We start from the raw sequence: 21,848 nt of genomic DNA on the forward strand, positions 1-21,848 counted from the left end.
AAGTTCATTTCCACATAAAACAATGATAAGAGAATCTCTTTAAATAGTTACTTGAGTACACATCATTCCTCTGTGTTTTGGTTTAAGGACCTATATAGCACACTTAACCATGGGTTAGTAAATCATTGGCAAATGCAATTTGCACTGATCATGCCAACTCAAATGCCTGTTCTGCCATTAAACACCCTGAAATAAACTGGAGCTGATCTCAAGCCAACTTTTGTCCTTCCAACTGTGTGTGGAGACAGTGCAGTTGGTGCTTGGATCAGAAATTCATTTTTAAGGGTTTCTTCTCCATATCATCTACCTTCAAATAACCTGGGACTATCTAAAGAAGCATTTTAAAACTGATACTAAGCATGCTTTATTTGTTCACTTTACATAAATTTAATTAGGCAGATACTCTAAAAAATTACAACTTTACTCTGATAGGTATATTTAAATACTGTCTCTTTGTAACGATTTATTTTTTCCCACTATGTGAACAAAACTGCCTTCTGTCTTTCTTAAGAGCATTCCAAACATATAATTAATTTCCCTTCATTTGGGCATACCACACTAGCCTTCTAATTGCTATGCTTCCAAAAATGCTAAGCCAAGTTTCTCAAGGGACCAAGCACTTTTGGAAATATTCCATTAGTGTAGTCCGCCTCGTCTCTGCATTACAGTGACAAGGGACAGAAGGTACAATTTCCCTTTGAAATTTTCCAGTCAGGGTGGATTAGCAATTAGAGAACACTGAGTTACATTTTCTTTCTACATTTGTTGGTGTGGCTGTCATACTGCATTTCCCCCCACTCCCACTGGAGTCTCTACACTCCATTCAAGGTGTACCTTCACAAAGAAGAAGAAAGAAAGTAGAAGACAAAAAGACCATCAAAATTATCTGGATACTATTTTGGTTTTTATTTGCTCCTAAATAATCTAATTTCTCCTTTCAGCTTCTAAATAAATATGTATGAAGATTCAAAACACACCTTTCATTTGTGTTATTTACTCTACTTAATTACTTGGCTTGAAATTGTTACCAATTTTTCATACAAATCCCATGAACAGTAAGAAAACTCAGTCCCATTGTATCATAGAGTTTTGTTTTTGAAAGGAACATGCCAGGAACTGGTTAAATCAGACTCTCTTCAACTTAAATGCCTGTTCCAGGACATCTTTAAAATTGTGATTGCTTTTCAACCACACGACTTCTTAAGTGGAAAGTAGAAATCACCGAAATGAAGAGATTTTTTCAGCACTCATTTTTCCTCGAAGTGTCGGAGCCTGGTACCTTCTCAAGATGTCCTTTACTAAAGCTTCCATTGCTTGAAGATGATTGTCCAGACATGTGGACATGTGTGTGTGTGTGTGTGTGTGTCTGAATGTGTTGTGTGTGTAAGTGTGAACGTATGTATGTTTCTTGTGAGAGAGAGAGGCTGTGTGTGTGTATGTGTGTGTGTGTGTGTGTGTGTGTGTGTGTGTGTGTGTGTTGTTGGTCTATGTAATTTTGCTTTTACAATGTTGGCAGTCAGAAGGAGCCTTCTAATTTTATTCGCCATGATGATAGGCCCTAGCGTTTTAATTATTTTTCATGTCGTGAGTAATTTATTATTCATTGGGTATCTTCCCTGTAAATCTTGCCCTCACTCTATAAGATTTTTCTTTGGTGTCCAACAAAGGGTTTCATTGCAATAAGAATCAAGGTGTGTCTAAGTCCTTACCCAGAGCCCAAACAATGCCAGCCTTCCAGACCAGACCAGGAGGTTGGGGTGGAGAAACAGAGTCATTATAGAATATCTTCATCCCTGTGCCCAGGGAGCACCACAGTTATCATCCATGCCCTCCTGACAGGACATCTTCTAGCACATCCTGCTGCAAAGACTAATCTGGGATCTGGAAGACCAGGACTAGAACTGACTCTCGCTGGGGTTCAAGGCCAAGAGAGACAAAAGGCAATGGACTGGCTTCTCTTCAGAAATGCTTGCCTGCTCATCTTATTTATGGTAAGTGGAACACTGAGGCTGGGAAGGAAAGGCCCAGCTCCCGTCTTTTCTGTCCACCTTCAGCTTTCTCTGTGGACTCTGACTCTTAATCTGCTTTCTGCAAAAATCTAGCAAAGAGCTCCATCTCTGTCGGTCCCCAAGACCTCTCTGTGGCATGTGGGACTAGCTGGGATGAAGAAAGAGAGAATGGGGCTGAATGAGGTTGACCTCAGCATGACATCAAACCAGTTAACACTAGGGAATTTCTAAATTCCATGATTGGCATTAAAAAAATTTTTTCCACTTCTTTTTTATTTATACTTAAATTAGATAGACTGTTTTGCAAATTCCAAGGGATTGAAATCTGAAGGGGGCAAAAGTTGATCAAGCCCAATTCTGATGAGCAGTTACTTCCCTGTGAGTTCCTTACAAGAAGAGGAATGTCAACTGTGTCAAAATTATGTTGCAACTGCTTATGAAATATTTAAGTCACATTTTTAAAAAAGCATCCCTACAGGCCAGGAAGGAAACATTTAAATGATGTTTATTTAAAGTAAACACTTGTGTCTTGGATATAGAATTACTTCTATCCCACTCTTCAGTGGCCCAGGTGTGGATTGCTCCCCACCATGTAAACTCGACCAGCATCTTTTTTTTGATTTTCGAGAGAGGGTTTCTCTGTGTAGCCCTGGTGGTCCTGGAACTCACTCTGTAGACCAGGCTGGTCTCCAACTCAGAAATCCGCCTGCCTCTGCCTCTCAAGTGCTGGGATTAAAGGTGTGCACCAGGAAGACAATGACTTCTAATCCTATGACTGTAGGGAAAGCCAAGCTCAGGATGGACAAGGAATCAAACCATTTCCAATTAGAAAATTTTGTTTGAAGAAACAACTAAAATGTTTTAGACTGGATCAAATTTAAGTCGGCTGATGATCAAATGACAGAACAAATAAGTCAAAGTGCATCTTACAAATAAGATAAAGATAAGGGGAGGAAGGCATTTCTTTTTCAAAGAAAACCAAATATCTGGTTGTCTATCAGTCTTTGAGAAATGTCCATGTGTGATCTGACAAAAACTTGCAAAATGACACCCTTGCTAACTCAGGCAAGGGGCATTTTCCTGGTTCATCAGAACATTGTTCTTAACAGTTCTATCAGCCAGGCAGGACTGGGAGGATGGGAACACAGCCCTGGCCAGTTGGCACAGTATGTTCATTCAGGAGCTTACATTGACTGTACGGGTACCAACACTGTCCAAGGGCACACAGCCCAAGCTTGAAATGGAACATGGAAACAGTGGGAGGACATTCTATTCTCCATTTAGGAGACAGATTTATTAAAACATTTCTTTAAAAAATAGTTTTAGAAAATGCCAGGTATCAGTGCAGTGCCCTATTGCAATGGCCAGTTTAAAAAAAGAATCATTTAAAAAGGAAGCTGAAAGAAAATTCCAGAAGCCACTGGATACTACATAGTTAGAGTCAGCTGTCAGTATGCTCCTTTTGCTATTTTCATGTTTTCGCTGTGGTATACCTTTGGGGGTAGGCACGGAAAACTACTCCTCTTAAGATTTTAGACGCGCTGAATCTGGCTTAAGGCTTCCTGCACGGGTATGCTTAGCAATAAAATTGTGTAATTGAAGAGTTCATTTCTTTGATCTGGAAAGAGTATCATAATTCAGGTTCTCAGGATCTCCCTTGGGTAGTGCTGATTTATTTTCCCATGGTAATGTTCATGATCACTAATGCTTAATTGTTGTTTCAATTCTCACTGAAACTGAAGTTTTTGTGTTAGACTTTAACAGTAACTGTGAAAGATATATGCTCTTAAACATCTGCAACAGCTTCCTTAAGATACCAGTTGCTAACGTCTGCAAATGGGGAGTAAAGATGTCTAGCAATATATCAAGAACAAAATGACTGAGGAGAATTGATAGAATATTGTGAGAAAATGCATGTTCTTCCTACCTTAGTCTGCCGCCATTGAACTCCATCCTTTTTTCCCATTAACGAAATCAAAGCCTGTCTAGGACATGATTTCAGCTTACTCTAATGGGGTGTGGCAGCTTCTTGGGGTTAATGATTTTGTGTCAGCTAGTTCTCAACCACAAGAAGTACTTAAGACAAGGTCTTGAGAGACAGCCAATTAAAAGCACTGAAACCTGGAAGTTTCAGTGGGGTGTTTCCCTCCATCACAAGATGTCTTACTATCTCTGTCCTATGGATGTTCATCATGTTCTTCTGTCATAAACCGGATAAGGAACAACTGGCAGCCACCGAGACTCAGCTGTTCCAAGTTTGAGTCATGGTTCCCTTCAAAGAGGCTGTGTAGCTTTGGGAAAGCAATCTGTTCTCCAGGGCTTTATTGTGCCCTGTGGAAACTGTGCACTTAGACATGATGTCACTAAGTTGCTTCCACAATAGAAACTCTGGACTCCTCTAATTACTACCACTAATAACTGATCCAATAGAAGCTCATGCTTGGCTATGGAATTTGATTTTCACAAACTTGCCTGGAGAATCGAGAGAGGTGGGCAATACTGTAGGCTGTACAAATTTTATTAGGCAGGAATCACCAGGGGCTGGACAGTTATTAAACAAATGAGACCTATATTTTATAGAGTTACTAAGATTATAAAAAGCAGTCATTGATCAGTTAAGAATTTTTACCGACACATGTTGACCAAGCATTCTACAAATGGCATGTAAAAATTCCAATCAAACACCCTGGTTCTTGGGAAGGAAAATATGTAGATGATGAAGCAGATGGTATTATCTTCGTCTCAGTTGAAAATCAGCTTAAAATTTAAAAGCATGCTTAGAACTAACCTAGCCGCATTAACTTAGTCCTCACAGTAAGCAACATTATTTTGATACATAGAACCCAAATGGTCTTTTAAAAAATGGCAAAAAAAAATCTACCAGAAATTTAATGATAGATGAAAAAAAAAAAACCCACATTGTCTGATGTTCCCTTTGTGCTAAAGCCTAGCAAGCATTAAATGATTGGCTTCCGGCAGACTGTTACAGAAGCCACGGTGCCCTCATCACACGGTAGACTGCTGAAACTAAATCTGACTTATTTTGGTAGTGGTGGTGGTGGTGATGGTATAAGGGGCTAAAGACGTATGTATAGTGCATATATTTTACAAGACAACTGGACAACTTTACATGGTCACTTTCAAATTGCTGCATATTTTATGGCAGGAATTTTACATAAGAATAATTTTTGTATCCTCACAGTATTGCAACCATATTGTAATCACTAACTTTAGCACATCTTTTTTTCAATCTTTACCTAGAGAGAGAGTTGCAGGATAAAAATTCTGTCCTAATCCTTTAGACACAGTGGCCACCCAGCCCATCTGAATCAGTGAATTCCAGGCCCCTTGAAAGACTCATAAAACAACAAATGCAGGGCCAGGAGGAGCACATGTGAAAAACAAAACCCAGAGCTGACTTCTGACCTCTGGCCTCCAAACACATGAATACACTATGTGTACACACACACACACACACACACACACACACACACACACACACACGAACACACAACACAGAAAGACAGAAATGAATACACAACACAGACAGACAGATAAAAATACACAACACAGGTAGAGATACACACACATACACCAGCTCTAAAAATATTATATGGTTTTTTATTTGTTTGTTTGTGGTTTCAGTAGTGGTAATTTTTTTGTTCTTTGTTGTTGGTGGTGTTGGTGCTGGTGGTGGTGGTGGGTTTGTTGGTTTGGTTTTGGTTTTACTAGATAGGGTTTCTTTGTGTAGCCTTGGCTATCCTGGAGCTAGCTTCGTAGATCATGCTGGCCTCAAACTCACAGAGCTCCACCTGCCTCTAATCCCTGAGTGCAGGGATTAAAGTCTTGCACCACAATTGTCTACTTTTTATTTTTACAAGATACTTGTCTCCCTTTAAGAGCATCCTGTATCCTAAATACCTAGTTTTATGACTTCTTCCTAAAGCCTAAGATCCAGGGAAAAGTTCTTTGAGATGCAATTGGACCGTTCACTGGGCTATGGTCATGTTTTCTTCCTGCTCCCAGTGCTGCTGCAGCTGGAATTCCCCACTGACGTAGACAAGCTCTGATGACAGACTGTGAGACAGGAGTGACCATCATAAAGCTCCGGAACATTACTTGTATGAGAAATGTTTGCCCTTCCTTTCTACGTAGAAAATTACATGGCTTACAAACAAAAAGGCCAGTACTTGGTATACCTTCAATTACAAACAAAAGTAGTATAATTAGGGCTTGAACTTGGCATCTCTACCATAAGCCTAGGAAGACGGTAACTGCTTTACTCAATATTTTTTATGAGCATTATTTGAGGAAGAACTGCTCATTAATAAGTTGGTCCTGGAGGACTTCAAAATTGACTTCAAAAAGTCAAGTCATAAAGAGGATGGGAAAAGCCTTATTCAGTAACTATTACTTTAACTATAAATATAAGATACAGAATATAAGGGACTAATGTATTTTAATATTACAATGAGTCCAGAATATACTGCTGACGTAAAATCACCAGGTAGTCTAGGGAAAATATTGGAAGAAAACATAAGGCCCAGAAAAATTTCCGATATTTGCTAATACTAGATAGGAATGGAATGTTGTATATCTTACTTTTCTTTTGAAATTTAACATCAGAACGTGCCATGCATGCAAAGGACATTGCCTGTCATTTATTTTGTCAACGAAACTCATTTAGTGAATGACTAGATTCAGTTTCTAACATGGATCCTAGTCCATCCCATTAGCACATTTCCCACACACCCACTGATTGGCAGACACTAAATTTTATAATAATTTTATACAGACACTAAATTTCACAATGACCTTGAATGCCTTAAACTGAGATGAGGAGTGAGGAGTTGGGTCTGTAGGGCGTGGTCTGCTGTGGTCACCTTACATTGGTCACCTTGTCATTCTGTCACCTTACAACAACAAACATCTTACTGCTAACAGGGTTATTTCAAGATAATCTGAAAAGTAAATACATTGCTGAGAGAGAGAGAGAGAGAGAGAGAGAGAGAGAGAGAGAGTAACTAAGCCAGCACTTATCATTCAGACTAAGACTGAATCCAATTCTTCAAGATCAAAATTCTTTCAGTTGCACTAAAATTTGCTCCCTGCACACTTGGAGCTAATCCCAACTCTGGACATGCTTCTCCTATGGTTTCTGATACATCCCCGTATATGTTCTTGCTCTTTGTTGCTCCCTTTGGCCTTGTTTTTTGCTGCGTTCTCACAAAATAGCACAGATATATGGCAGACAGCATCTCATTACATAAAATAACTCTCCTTCCATAAGTACAGTGAGCTATAAAATAAGGGCACCCAGAGAAGGATAGATGAAAAGCAGTCTCAGCCTGAGGCCCGCAGACACAAACCCAGATAGGAAACTCACATCTTTCCAAGTTATTTTGCTCCTTCAACAGCAGGTGCTTCTAATTCACCTTCTCTAGTATTCTACCACCCTGACAACTGGTTCAGCCAGTTCCTTTATACGTGGGAGTCTTTGGGCAGGCTTTCCAGTCAAGCCACATCAGAGGAGAATGCCTGGCCCACATGTGTTCTAAAAAGGTGACTTTCCCAGGCAAGGGATTTCTCCAGTTTTCTAGGAACCCATAGCTATAGCTCACAGCTTGACATCCACACAGCTCTGCTACTTGGTACAGCTTGATGAACACTCTCCTCTTCTAAGTCATCCATTTCCAGATGTTTTCCTGCATACTGAGGTGACAGGGCTTAGGTCCACAGTCCCACATGCTGATCTCTTTCAGGGAGGCCTGAGCCTCAAGCGATTGGGATTCAGAGGGAGAAGTTGGCCACTATGGCTATCATCAATAAAGCTAACTGGACATAGAGCCCAAGGGTACCACAGAGACCTCCATCAGACACAACATGAATGTTGCCAGATAAGACATCTACCCACAGATCTGGTATTGCAGGTGCTCTGGCTTTATAAAGGTCAGTGGGAAAGAAGAGATGTGAAGGTTCCATTTAAGTATCATTGAGGCTACTCTGGAGGCTGGTCATTCATCAGTTAAGCTGGGCTCTATGAAGAGAACGAGAGGCACTTATCTCTTTGAAATAAATTCCACATCTGGCTAATGTGGCAAATTTCAGTACTTTTGATTAACCAGTACTTTTGTGTATAGAGGAACACCACACCTGCACTCTCCAATGCAAAGGGCCTCTTTCCTTCTCCTTTCCTCTTCACAGATGTGCCTAGCATCCTCTGTACCTAAGCTTTCCACATCTTGACTCTATCTAGATGAACATCTGTTTCGATCTGAAACAAGAAGAGCTAGGGGACTGTCTAAGATAAAAATTCTGTTCATCTGTTCCTAACTCACAGGAATTTGTCTCTGACTACAGTGCTTTGTGCCAGGTCAGATTACAATTTAAGATATGACTGCCACTATGGGCTAGCAGTTCTTTACCTTTAAATCTATACTGATTTAAGAGACTTGACAGTGGCGTGACTGCAACCACAGGAACAGTCAGCAAGGTATTTTGATGAAGTGTGCAGTCATATCAAATGGTCTAAGTGCAAAAGTACTTTTAAAGAAAATGTCTTCTAGATCCTCAGCTTTTCATGCACATGTAGATAGACGCATACATCAGGAAAGTGTGTATGCACATTAGGAGAATATGTATGCATATGCACATTTTCCTCAAGTCAACATACTCCTCTTTTTTTTAAAAAAAAAAAAAAAAAAAGTTGCACCATTCACCCTTAGCAAACAGAAAAATGCACAGCAGGGCATTGTGAAACTATCTGAGAAAACAGACTGGGAGATAGTCCCAGACATAGTGGTGGCACAGACTCAAAAGACTCAGACGCTCTCGGAGAACCCTTCACACGTGCTTTTGAACAGTCCAACAAACCTAGGCAGCCTGTGAGACTTGTCAGCTAAGAAATCACTTTGAAATGGTTTCAAGGATGGATGACTTTGTAGATTTAGGTTGTATCATTCAGAATAAGATTAGAGAATCATCTGGGTGTGGTAGCATGGGCCTGTACTCCCAGCTAGCCAGGAAACTGAAGCAGGAGAAGCCTAAGTAGAAAGTCTACCTAAGGCACTTGGGATGCTGTCCCAAAAGCACAGCAGACCCAGAGACAGGGCTGAACACTTGCCTGGTGTCAGTCTTCAGTGATGAAAAGGGACTCTAATGACACAGCCAAGGAAAAGCTCTATGATGCTGGCTATATAGTGATATTAACAAGTACCCCTGAGACTGCACATACAAGCAAAGGATAAAGCCAAATGAAGCATAATGTAACATTTGTTTAATTCTAATAATAGGTTTCTTCAAAATGAGTTTTGGAAAACTCCGTCCATCTGTAGCAAGACACTACTGATCAACTTTTAGTTTGTACACTTAGTTCTTTCACATCAAAATCTACATATCTGCATATTGTCTATCAATCACATTGCTTTTTATAATTGTAAAGCTAATCCAATCAGTTGGTTGATCAATAGAAACAGGATACTAGAGTTCAGGGGAAAGTAGAAACTAAACAAATTCCAACTCAAAAGCATTTCATTATCTATTGTGCTTCTAATGGAGGTCTAATGTATCAAGTGACAGCTGCATTTCAAATGTCCTTTTTTTGCAACCCTGACGTTACAATGAACAATTCTAGCTCTTAGTCATTATAATAAGAACTCAGGGAGCACATCCTTCATTTCAACTGTTGTTAAGATTCATGAATAAAAGCTGTGAAGAACAGCTGTAAGATGAAGAGCACATACACTGATTGGGAGCACGTGGCACAAATATGTTACCAAAATTCAGACAAAATTAAAGCAAGTTGATAAAAATTATACAGATGATTGAAAACATCTTTAGGTGTTCAATTAAAAAAAATCATAATCAGCAGAGCAGGGCCACATTCACTTGCTGCCCTAACACTGAATAGATGCAGTGTCAGCCTCACAGGTTTGGAGGCAGGCAGAAAGCAAGTGAGATTTTTTTTTTTTTCTCACTGCAAAGCGAAAATTACCTGGCAAATCTCTACTTGATTTATAAGCAGGACCTAGCTAAGACTCACTCTCGCTGCTTTCAAGTTCAATTAGACTATTGGTTGATTATAGCTCTGAAGCTCCCAGCTCCGCTTGTCTCCACCAAAGGTGGGTGGGGATGCAAGGCAATGATGCTTCTGTGGTTCTGTCTGAGATGGCGTCAGGAACGGAGGAGGGCAACCTCTAAGAACAGAGCAAAGGGGGAATGAGAGAAGACAGAGCAGATCAGCATAGGAGTTTTCCAATGGGGTGAGGAGGTCCACATATGTCTGTGTTTGTGAGGCAGGCTGCATGTATGTGTTCACATGTGTGTATTTGTGTATGGGGAGTTACATGTGTGTACATGTGTGTGCTTACATATGTGTGTGTTCAAGGTTACGTGTGTGTGTGTGTGTGTGTGTGTGTGTGTGTGTGTGTGTGTATGAACATGAAAGTCAGAAAGGAACAACTCCAGGTGTTGTTCCTTTGATTCCTACAACTTTTTAAGAGACAAGATCTCTCATTGGCCTGGAGTTCATCAGGGAGCTATGCTAGCTAGCCAACAAGCTTCTCAGTTTCCACCTGCCTCTACTCTCCACCTCACCACCCTTGGAATGGCAAGCCTACACCACTATACCTGGCTTGTATCATAGGTTTTTGACATGGAATTGAGCATGGGTTCTCAAACTTGGGAGGCAAGAGACTTAGCCACAGGGCCATCTTTCCGAAATTTTCTAGGTAATGATCTCACATGCTCGTTGACCTAATATTACCGAAGTGGGAATTATATGTTAGATCTAGTCTGTAGTCTCCTCTGTGGGATGTATGTGGTTCTTAGTTACTCTAATTTCCCACTGACCAAAACGAACAGATAGCTATAATGTGATCTGTAAAGCAGCCACCGAAGCAGATGTCGATAGTATTCAGTGACACAGAACCTTACAACAATAATCACTGAGTACAAATGGCAAGTTGCCAAATTGTATGTATAGTTTCTTCCAATCAAAAGAACTACAGCTATAAAATGTTTGCAAAGAAAAATCAAAGAGAAATTTTGCTCTCTCAATAGTAGGATTCTGTTTGATTTCTTTCGTTATACTTTCCTGCTTTTCTAATAAAACTCTAACCTTGAATCAAGACCATAGTTATAAAATAGTACATTCTGTGCAACCAAAACATAGAGTCTTCCATTAAATACTGATCTTCCTTCACAGGCTTAGACACTTTATTAACGCCTAATGAGATTCCACATTAGAATTAGGAGAGAGTGAAAAAAGAGGAGACTCAATCGCCACTGGTGGATTTCTAATTTTCTGTTGCCATTCCTGATTCATCTGCCATTTCAAGCCCCATCTTGCCCTATTTCCCCCTGCACTCACTCTCATCTGTCAGAATCTGCTCTGTGTTCATGTCTGGTAACATGCTCCTAGTTTTTGAAATCCTCTTCTAGCTGGAGTTCATGATAGCATCTTACCATCGCCCCAAATCTTCACAGCACCCTCAGATTGCAAAGTTCTTCTGGACAAGACACACATGAACGGCTCATTCTGCTTTTCCCGTCCAACATGTCTATAGACTCTTCATCAACTGAGGAATTTTTGTTTCTCTCTCTCTCTCTCTCTCTCTCTCTCTCTCTCTCTCTCTCTCTCTCTCTGTGTGTGTGTGTGTATGTGTGTGTGTGTACACACATGCATGTATTGAGAGCAGAGGTTAAAATTCCTATTTTCTTAAGTTAGAGCCTTTCACTGAAACTGGAGCTTTTTTATTTTATTTGTTTATTTATTTATTTTTTTGTCTCGATTGGTTGGCCGACAGGCCCAGGAATCTAGATCTACCATCCTAGGGCTAGTGTTACAGATATATACCACTATGCCTAGCTTTTACAGGAAGTGTGGGCAGAGCCTCATCCTTGCATAGAAAACATTTTACCCACTGAGTCATATCCTCAACCCAAGAGTTATCTTTTTGTGCTCTTTGAACTTTGTAAAGTTCAAAAGGCTTTTAAGGACAAAAATATATATACATATATTTTTTTTGCTTATCTTCTACTACCAATTATATTTTACATTATTAATTGTATATATACTTAAGAAATGATAAAAGAATATCACAATTCTATAATTCTGCTTCTTTTAAGATTATACAAATGTATGCTAATGCTTTCCTTTCTGTTACAGGTGATACTGGGAGTAAACAGTGAATTTATTGTTGAGGTAATGTATCACAAGTATCGTCTCTACTTAAAATGAAAAGAAAATCAAGTGGTAAAGCACATCATGTGTTACAAATTAAATTGCAGTTATCCTGACAAAAGTGAAAGACAGAACCTATGCCTAACTGAAATAGCAATAGGAAGGCTGTGGGTCCTGATTTCTATGCCTGTCAGGCCTGGTTTCCAGAGCTTGTCTTACCAACTTCTACTCCTCAAGCAAGCAAGTAGCCTACTTACAAGTTTCTCAACCTAAAGCAAGTGAAAGATACCACTGACACGCTGCACATGAAAGAAAGACGCAAAGTTAAAAACGCAAAGTTAAAAACGCAAAGTTAAAAACGCAAAGTTAAAAACCACATAGGGATCTTCTAGAGACAAGAGGCCGTTTCAACACAGTTGGAGGTAGAGAAGTTGTGTCTGTCCAGAATTATAAATTAGAAAAATCAATTCCTTCCTTTAGTCTTTGGGAATCCTTCCCATATTCAATCATTAAATCTAGACACCATTGTGGATGCCAACAAGTGTTGGATGACAGGAGCCTGATATAGCTGTCTCCTGAGAGGCTCAGACAGTACCTGACTAATACAGAAGTAGAGGCTCACAGCCATCCATTAGACTGAGCACAGAGTCCCCAATGAAGTAGCTAGAGAAAGGACCCAAGGAGCTGAAGGGGTTTACAGCCCCTTAAGAGGAACAACAATATCAACTAACTAGTACGCTCAGAGCTCCCAGGGACTAAAACTCCAACCAAAGAGTACACATGGGGGGTGGTGGGGAGGGACTCATAGCTCCAGCAGCACGCATATAGCAGAGGATGCCCAAGCCAGTCATCAATGGGAGGAGAGAACCTTGACCCTGTGAAGGTTCTATGCCCCAGTGTAGGGGAATGCCAGGGCTAGGAAGCAGGAGGGGGTGGGATGATGAGCAGGGGGAGGGGGAAGGGAACAGGGGATTGTTTTAATTTTTTTTTTTTTTTGGAGGGGAATTTGGGAAAGGAGATATTATAAATGAGAAAACATCTAATAAAAAAAGAAAAATCAATTCCTTTGTTTCTCAATTTATCATTTACTTTGGACACATCTTACAATGTTAAGCAACTGTCTAAGCATACGGTCCCATACCACTATGAGAAACATGAATCATTTTTGCTTTAGGTAAAAGAATTAGACATTGAAAATGGCACCACAACCTGGCAGACTGTCAGAAGACAAAAGCGGGAGTGGATCAAGTTCGCAGCAGCCTGTCGGGAGGGCGAGGACAACTCCAAGAGGAATCCAATTGCCAGAGTGAGTGATGGAGGAAGCAGAGGTAGCCTGAGAATCACAGCAGAAGCGTTTGCATTTGGAAAGCTCTAGACTATTTCAAGGACTTGCAGCCTTCAGCAGCACACAGACTTTTTTTAAAAGGATGGCTTGCTGTCATTGGCCAGTGCTGATCACATGTTATTTTTTTCAATGTGTGTGCATGTGGTATGTGTGTGAAGATGCACTTATGTGTATGTACACACTCATCTGTATGAAAGTATGTGTGAAGGACATTTGATGACCTCAGCTGGATCCCTTAGAGCTGTTTTCTCACCTTGTTCACACTGACCGGGAGCTTAACAATTAGGCTAGGTTAGCCCTGGGGATCTACCCATCTCCACTTGCCACGTACCTGGATTACAACACACACCACCATGCCTGGGCTTCTTTAATGTGGGTTCTGGGGATCAAACACTGGCCCTCATGCTTATGAGGCAAGCACTTGACTGACTGAGACACATTTCCAACCCTTGGACACTGTTAAATATTCCCAAGCTGGAGACCGGTAAGCTGTTCTGAAAGATAGACTTGGATCTCCAGCGTGAATGGATAGACCTGTCTCCTGCACTCTGTTCTTTGTTCCCTACACATGTCACAAGTTCATGACAGTGGGAGACTGACTCCAAAACAATTGTATAAAGTAAAGATGATGCTGCAAGTGAGAACCAAGTCTCTAAGCCCCGAAACTAAAAAGAAAGAAATTTTCAATTAAATTTGTATGAGAGGGAGGGATAGGAAAGAGAGAGTATGATAGAAAGAATGTGTGTGTGAGAGAGAGAGAGACAGAGAGAGACAGAAAGAGAATATGACAAAGAACAACTTGTGGGAGTCTCTCCTTCCATCAGGTGGATTTTGAGGCTCAAATCAGCCCATCAGGCTTGGCAGTAAATGCATTTACACAGGAAACAATCTCACCGACCATGAAAGCTAAAAGTCATAGCCGGCATTCACAAGCAAAGGCTAGCAATGAGAAAGAAATACTATAAGAAGAACATGCACTTTTTCGGTCCATGAAAAGTTGGAGGCCACTTAATTCTGGACATCTTGACCCTGGACCTTCACTGAAATCAAGGAGGGTTGTCCACGAAATCCCTTCTTAACAGCTTTAGGATGAAAACAGAACAAGTGTCCTCAAGGGTGTTGTACTGAGTTCAAGGAAGAGGAAAACTTTAAGATATTGTGTCCACTTAACTCTTCATGAGTTATAGAGCTGTTATTCCGGTTATATTTTCCTTAGGGGAATTGCTAGGTTTTCTCCTATGTAGAAAAGATCTTTAGAACTGAGCTGAAGAATGCTATCTTCCCAGCTTATTTGAATTGTGGTGTTCAGATAGCAAATCTTAGGAATTTAACACAGAATCTCTTCTGCAGTATAAGATTTCAAAACGTTAATGGTTTAAATTTGTGGTCAGTGGAAATAAAACTATTAAAGCAAAACCCACATGGCAGATTTATACACACACACATATATATAAATCTCATGTCCTTCACTTACATATCACTGTAAGTTTCTAAGCAGAGTAATACTAATATAAACCAAATTCTTTAAAAAAAAATCTAAAGAGACACTGGGGATGTAGACCAGTTGGTAGAGTGTTTGGCTACCATGCATACATTTGGGGGTTCTGTCCCTAGAACTACATGAAACTAGGCATGCTGCTTCATACCTGTGATTCCAGCTCTGGAGGGAGTGGAGGGAAAAGGATCAGAATTCACGGTCATCTTTAGGAAGGTTGAGGCTCAGCTCGGCTTTTTCAAATATAAAAGCAAGGGAGGCAGGCTGCAGAGATGGCTCAGTGATTTAAAATGCATATTGTTCTTGTGGAGGACTGGAATTCAGTTCTCAACCTCCATTTCAGGTCACTTGCACTTGTCTCTAATTCCAGCTCCAAGAGAGTCTAATGCCTATGACCTCCAAGGGCACCTGCATTCATATGAACACACATACACACACACACACACACACACACACACACACACACACACACACACACACATACACCTTCATTTAAAATTTTTTTAAGATTTATTTATTTTATTTATGCGAGTACACTGTTGCTCTCTTCAGACACACTAGATAGGGCATCGGATCCCATTACAGAGGGTTGTGAGCCACCATGTGGATGCTGGGAATTGAACTCAGGACCTGTGGAAGAGCAGTGAGTGCTCTTAACTGCTGAGCCATCTCTCCCGCCCCACACCTTTATTTTAAAAGTAAATAAAGTAAAATTAAAAAACACTAGAGATTTGGTTTTGGTTTTCAGGCTTTGTATGCAAACAAAATTAGAGAATTAACAGTAAACATCAACTATGTGTGTACTTTATACACATATCCATCAGACAGGAATTGCACATGCATGCACATGTGCATGCATGCACGCACACACACACACACACACACACACACACACATGTGTACACCCTTGTATAATCCTGCAATGAGCCTATGAGCTAATGTCATTTTGCCCACCATAGTATGAAGCTTGGAGAGGCTCAGTTGTGATGCTCTACCTCAAACTACACTGCACCTAAATTAGGTCCCAACCCTAGCCATCTCTCTTGTAGATTAGATCAGACTGTGAAGTGAGCCAGAGGATAACTTACCGAATCTCTGGAGCGGGGATTGATCGGCCACCTTACGGAGTATTCACCATCAACCCTCGGACTGGAGAGATCAACATTACCTCAGTGGTGGACAGAGAGATAACCCCACTGTTCCTGGTAAGTCCTGGCCATGGACTTTTATTAATTTTTTTTTTAATTTTTCCCTCCTTTTGAAAAAAAAAAGAAAATTAATCAAATCTGTGGATTAAAAAATGAAATAGTAGATTGAAACAATTGAAAGGTTTGAAAGAGTGAGAAAAGTCTGAAGGAGCCAAGTTGGGGGTCCCATGTACTGCACCTGTTTATGAACAAGTTCAAATAACATTTCAATAGCTACGCTCCAGCATAATCTGAATTCTATTTAATATTCTGAGAAATATTATTTCAAGAGTGCTGCAGATTAAGTGGAAAAAGACAGCTTTGCTCTGTTTGCCCAGATTCACTGCCGCGCTCTCAACTCACGAGGAGAAGACTTGGAGAGACCACTGGAGCTCAGAGTGAAAGTCATGGATGTGAACGACAACCCCCCAGTCTTCACTCAGAATGTGTACACAGCCAACATTGAAGAGAACAGCGATGCCAGTGAGTGTGCACCGCCCCTTCACGGCACTATCTGTTCACTTCCTCCTCAAAAGCCTGCGAAAACGAACATGCCAGCTTACTTAACTATCAGAAAGAGCCATGCTCCGTTTTCAATAAATCAAACATTCTAATGTTTAGAAATAGAAAATACATAGTTAAAATGTTAGATGGACTCTTATTCATAGACGATTCTTACACATGCAGTTGAGCAGATGTTCAGAATCATTCTCAAAAAAAAAAAAAAAAATGGGTGAATTGATTTACTCTGAAGAAGTAAACTGAGAAAATAGAAAACCACAACAGACTCCATTCTGATGGATGGCTCGAAAGGTCATAGCTGAACCGTAGGAGAGAGAAAAGGTGCTGAAGACATTCTCTCCATCGCAGCCACCACTGCGAGCAAGCATATCTTCAGACAGCAAGAGACATTCTATTCTGTCTCCCTCTCTCTCTCTCTTCTGTGTCTCTCTCTGTCTCTCTATCTCTGTGTCTGTCTGTGTGGCTCTCTATATGTGTGTGTCTGTGTCTCTCGGTCTCTGTCTCTGTCTCTCTGTCTGTCTTTCTCTGTGTCTCTCTTTCTCTCTGTCTCTGTCTCTCTATCTCTGTGTCTGTCTCTCTGTCTCTCTTTCTCTGTCTCTCTGTCTCTGTCTCTCTCTGTCTCTCTCTCTGTCTCTCTGTCTCTCTGTCTCTCTCTCTCTCTCTCTCACTTCCTTTTCTCCCATTTCTTTCCATCCTGCTTAATTCCAAGCCTAGTGCCTCCCTGTGTTCTTTGTCGTACTTTTTTTATTTCCTTCTTACTCTTATGCTTTTTTTGCAACTGCTACCTTCCCCTCTCTCTCCTCCCTCTCTACCTACTTGCATCGTTTTCTGATCCTCAGATATTCCTTTACCTTTCAGTTCTGCATCTCACATTATATACCTTGAAAGACATTCCAGAGGCAATAGTAGCAAAATTGAAAAGAAAGACAGAAAAACACAAACATTTTGAACATACAGAGTAAGAAGGCATGGAAAGACAGAAAGGTTTTGTCTAAGGGACACAAGACAGATGGTTGGGGGCAGGGGGGTGACTCTGGCCTTAGTTTCTTGCTGACATTCCACAGAGCAGCCTTGGTGAGGGAAAAGGAGAAAGCCGCACCCAGTTCACTATTATTTCCTCCTCCTCCTCCCCCTCCTCCTCCGCCTCCCCCTCCTCCTCTTCTCCTTTCTGTGAGCACAGCTTCAACACAATCACCTTCAGGAGCAGGACACACCTTCATAAGCCCCAAACTCCTGGTGTCCTTGCTTTTATTTATTCATTTATTTATTTATTGCTCAGGAGTATCAAGATTCTCTGCAGTAGGGCCTTCAATTTGAGGTCTGGGAGATGAAATATTGGCCAATTCTAGAAAATCAAACCTGCAGATGGATGTTGCCAGTGGGGATAGTCCATAGGGCCTGTTCTTTCTCTGCACAAATAATTAAGAACTTTTTATATTTCTCTGATCAATTACTCATTTGATAACTATACAGCTTTTACTTTGATAAATTATCTTCTAGCCCGAATAGTAATAATTCTGCTATGAGTGACAATTAGCAGTATACACATGTACCAGGTGTGATAGCATGCACCTTTGATCCAAGCACTCCAAGGTCAAAGGTAGACACACCTGGGAGTTTGAGTCCAGCCTGGTCTACAGAGCTACCCTGTCTCAAAAAAAGATAAGCAATAAATTATTGCGATGTTGAATTTAACTAAATTATCAACTTCTTAATTAAACAATAGAAATAATTTCACAAGTCCGTGGTAAAAACAAATCTAATCAAATCACTTCCGTTGGCTTTCTGACACTCTCCTGAACTTTTTCATATACTAAAGGGATACCAGTTTGCTACTAACTTATCATTAGCAGAATGAAAGAATTAGCCTGCCAAGAATTTCATATGTTGGCTACTGTTATGATGTGGGTGATGCAACTCCCCGCTGTAAGCTACAGTGACATACTCTCAAGGAAGTTGGGACTTCTCTTTATACCTCTCTTTATACCTAATGCCGAAAGGGATTGAATCTAGGAGAATTCCAACCATTCTCCATCTCCATTCTTACTTACAGATGCACTGGTGGTAAAGTTAAGTGCCACAGATGCAGATGAAGACAATCACTTGAATTCTAAAATTGCATACAAGATCATCTCCCAGGAGCCCGCTGGTGCACCCATGTTCATGGTGAACAGGTACACAGGAGAAGTCCGCACGATGTCCAATTTCCTTGACAGAGAGGTAAAGCCTTCTATGAATGAATCATTTTATAAACACAAAGATGAGATAATTTGTGCATGACCTTAGTCCAGTGCTCAGGAGGGAAGGAAAAATATTCTAGTCATTTTTAATGAAAACTAAATGGTCAGCGATATAGATTTCATTTTATGCACCTATTAAAAAAACAAATAATGGCACTGGTTTGTTGTCTTAGTCAGGGTTTCTATTCCTGCATGAGCATCATGACCCAAAAACAAGTTGGGGAGGAAAGGGTTTATTCAGCATACACTTCCACATTACTGTTCATCACCAAAGGAAATCAGGACTGGAATTCAAGCAGGTCAGGAAGCAAGAGCTGATGCAGAGGCCATGGAGGGATGTTACTTACTGGCTTGGTTGAGTTCCAGATATAGTCAAGTTGACAACCAGGAATAGCAACTACAATTGTGTTGGAGTCACAAGACCTCAGCCTTCTGGTTCTTTCTGTTTCTAATTAAGCAACACAGCATGTACAATCTACTGGTGAGGGGCTCAGATCGGGATGGAGCCACAGATGGGCTGTCCTCTGAATGTGACTGCAGAATCAAGATTTTGGATGTCAATGATAATTTCCCCATCTTGGAGAAAACCTCAGTAAGTCATTATCCTAATTATCTTTCTCCCTTGTCAATGATCAGTTTGCCTTTAGGCTTATTCCAAAGCCTGGCTGCTACACTGTGGGAGAACTCAGCTTTACTACATAAACTTTAGCATTTCTTATGAATGGTAACACACCTATACGTTTGTCTCTTTTTTAACATTTTATATTTTACTTTAAAATAGTTTGTTTTAATTTAAACAACTTTTAATTTTTATTTTTTTTTCTATCTGCATTGCTGTTTTGCCTGCATGTATGTCTATGTGAGGGTATCAGATTCCCAGGAACTGAAGTTGCAGACAATTATGAGCTGCTATGTGGATGCTGGGAATTGAACCTGGCTCCTCTGGAAGAACAGTCAGTGCTCTTAACTGCTGAGCCACTTCTCCAACCCTATCTTTTTATCTTTTTTCACATTCACTCTATGCGTGTGTGTGTGTGTATGTGTGTGTGCTTTCTCAGCACACATGTGCCATGGTACACATGTAGAAGTCAGAGGACAATTGCAGGAGTTGGTTCTCTCCTTATACCTTGTAGGTCCCGAGGTTCAAACTCTGGTTATAATTCTTGGCAGGAAGTGTCTCAACCCACTGAGAAATCTTTCCTGCCTCTATATATCTATTTTTGACTCACCGTTCCAAGCAAACCTCCTCGGTAAAACCAGTCCCCTCCACATATTCTAAAACCAGTCCCCTCCACATACTCTCCTCACAGATGTGGGAAGTTTGCTGATCCAATGAAACAATAATAGTGCTTTGGTAAAGGCATTGCAAGTTGTTGAGTTAATTATACTCAGAATAATTAACCCAGAATATCCTCAACTCCCATTCTCACCTTCATCACAAATTATCATGAATCTGGGAATAGAGATGTAGTGCAGTTGGGAGAATGGTTGCCTAACATGCTTGGAGCCCTGGGTTTGATCCCCAGCAACAGTGTTGTGGGGCATACCTGTAGTCACAGCTCTTGGGAGGTAAACACAAAAGAAGCACAAGTTCAAGGTCATTTTCAGCTATATAACAAATTCAAGACTAGCCTGGGCTATGTGAGACCTTAAGTTAAATACATACATTCACACACACATACACACACACACACACACACACACACACACACACACACACACACACACACACACACATATGTATATATATTACTCCCAGCACTTGGGAGGCAGAAGCAGGTAAATTCTTAGTTCGAGGCCAGCCTGGTCTACAGAGTGAGGTATAGAACAGCCAGGGCTATACAGAGAAACCCTGTCTCAAAAAAAAACAAAAAACAAAAAAACAAACAAAAAATTTACAAAATCCAAATAACAGAGCCAGGAATGGCTTGTCACCTGTTTTAGCAAAAGTAGTTCCTCTTCTTCTTCTTCTTCTTCTTCTTCTTCTTCTTCTTCTTCTTCTTCTTCTTCTTCTTCTTCTTCTTCTTCTTCTTCTTCTTCTTCTCCTTCTCCTCCTCCTCCTTCTTCTTCCTCTTCCTCCTCCTTCTCCTTCTTCTCCTCCTCCTCTTTCCCCTTCCCCTTTCTCTTTCTCTTCCTTCTTCTTCATTCTTCTCCCATGTTGTCTCTCACTACCTTGTGCTGGAACAGTGACATGATAAGCAGTGCCTTTGAAGAATTTGTGGCCCACAAAGTCCAATGTTTACTATTTGGCCATTAACAGATTGTTTAAAAATGTCATTATTTATTTAAAAGAGAAAATTAAGTCAAAAATAAATGTGAAATAATGAAGCAGCAATGGAATATCCATTTCACATGTAGCATATGAAAACATATCTTATCTTACAATCATGTTATTATATTTGTGACTAACTAGATGCCATTTTAAAATGATACGAAAATCACTAGCATAGTTGGTTGTATGACATGGACTTGACCTGTTTATTTCAGTACTCAGCGAGTATTGAAGAAAATTGTTTGAGCTCAGAGCTGCTAAGATTGCAAGCAATCGATCTTGATGAAGAAGGCACTGATAACTGGTTGGCACAATACTCCATCCTCTCTGGCAATGATGGGAACTGGTTTGAAATCCAAACAGATCCAAAAACCAATGAAGGCATTTTGAAACTGGTCAAGGTAAGCATGGGATCCATAAAGGTTCCTTCCAAAGCAGATCTGAGTGATTCTTAGGTTGAGAGTTTGGTTTCAGAAAGTACTTCAGAGCCCGAATGCCCTTCATATTTATGAGTTTCCTGGACTGTGATGGAATCTTCTGGCCAGCAACCCAATATTTATTAGCAAGAAAGCTAAAGCTGTATTGTTCTTGTAGT

General features: G+C 40.4%; 1 protein-coding gene across 1 annotated transcript in view; it reads left to right on the forward strand.

The window, feature by feature from the left end:
- Window positions 1–1,815: 1,815 nt before the first annotated feature.
- The window catches only part of Dsg4 (desmoglein 4), a 37,130-nt gene continuing 17,097 nt past the window's right edge, over window positions 1,816–21,848 (forward strand). Inside the window, exons 1-8 of the mRNA XM_031366271.1 lie at window positions 1,816–1,991; window positions 12,178–12,213; window positions 13,367–13,498; window positions 16,082–16,237; window positions 16,558–16,702; window positions 18,795–18,961; window positions 19,439–19,573; window positions 21,469–21,654. Coding sequence (XP_031222131.1) covers window positions 1,944–1,991; window positions 12,178–12,213; window positions 13,367–13,498; window positions 16,082–16,237; window positions 16,558–16,702; window positions 18,795–18,961; window positions 19,439–19,573; window positions 21,469–21,654 — 1,005 coding nt within the window. The 5' untranslated portion in view covers window positions 1,816–1,943. The remainder of the gene's footprint in view (window positions 1,992–12,177; window positions 12,214–13,366; window positions 13,499–16,081; window positions 16,238–16,557; window positions 16,703–18,794; window positions 18,962–19,438; window positions 19,574–21,468; window positions 21,655–21,848) is intronic.

The sequence above is a fragment of the Mastomys coucha genome, unplaced genomic scaffold (assembly GCF_008632895.1).
Source record: "Mastomys coucha isolate ucsf_1 unplaced genomic scaffold, UCSF_Mcou_1 pScaffold13, whole genome shotgun sequence".
NCBI classification, from domain to species: Eukaryota; Metazoa; Chordata; class Mammalia; order Rodentia; family Muridae; genus Mastomys; species Mastomys coucha.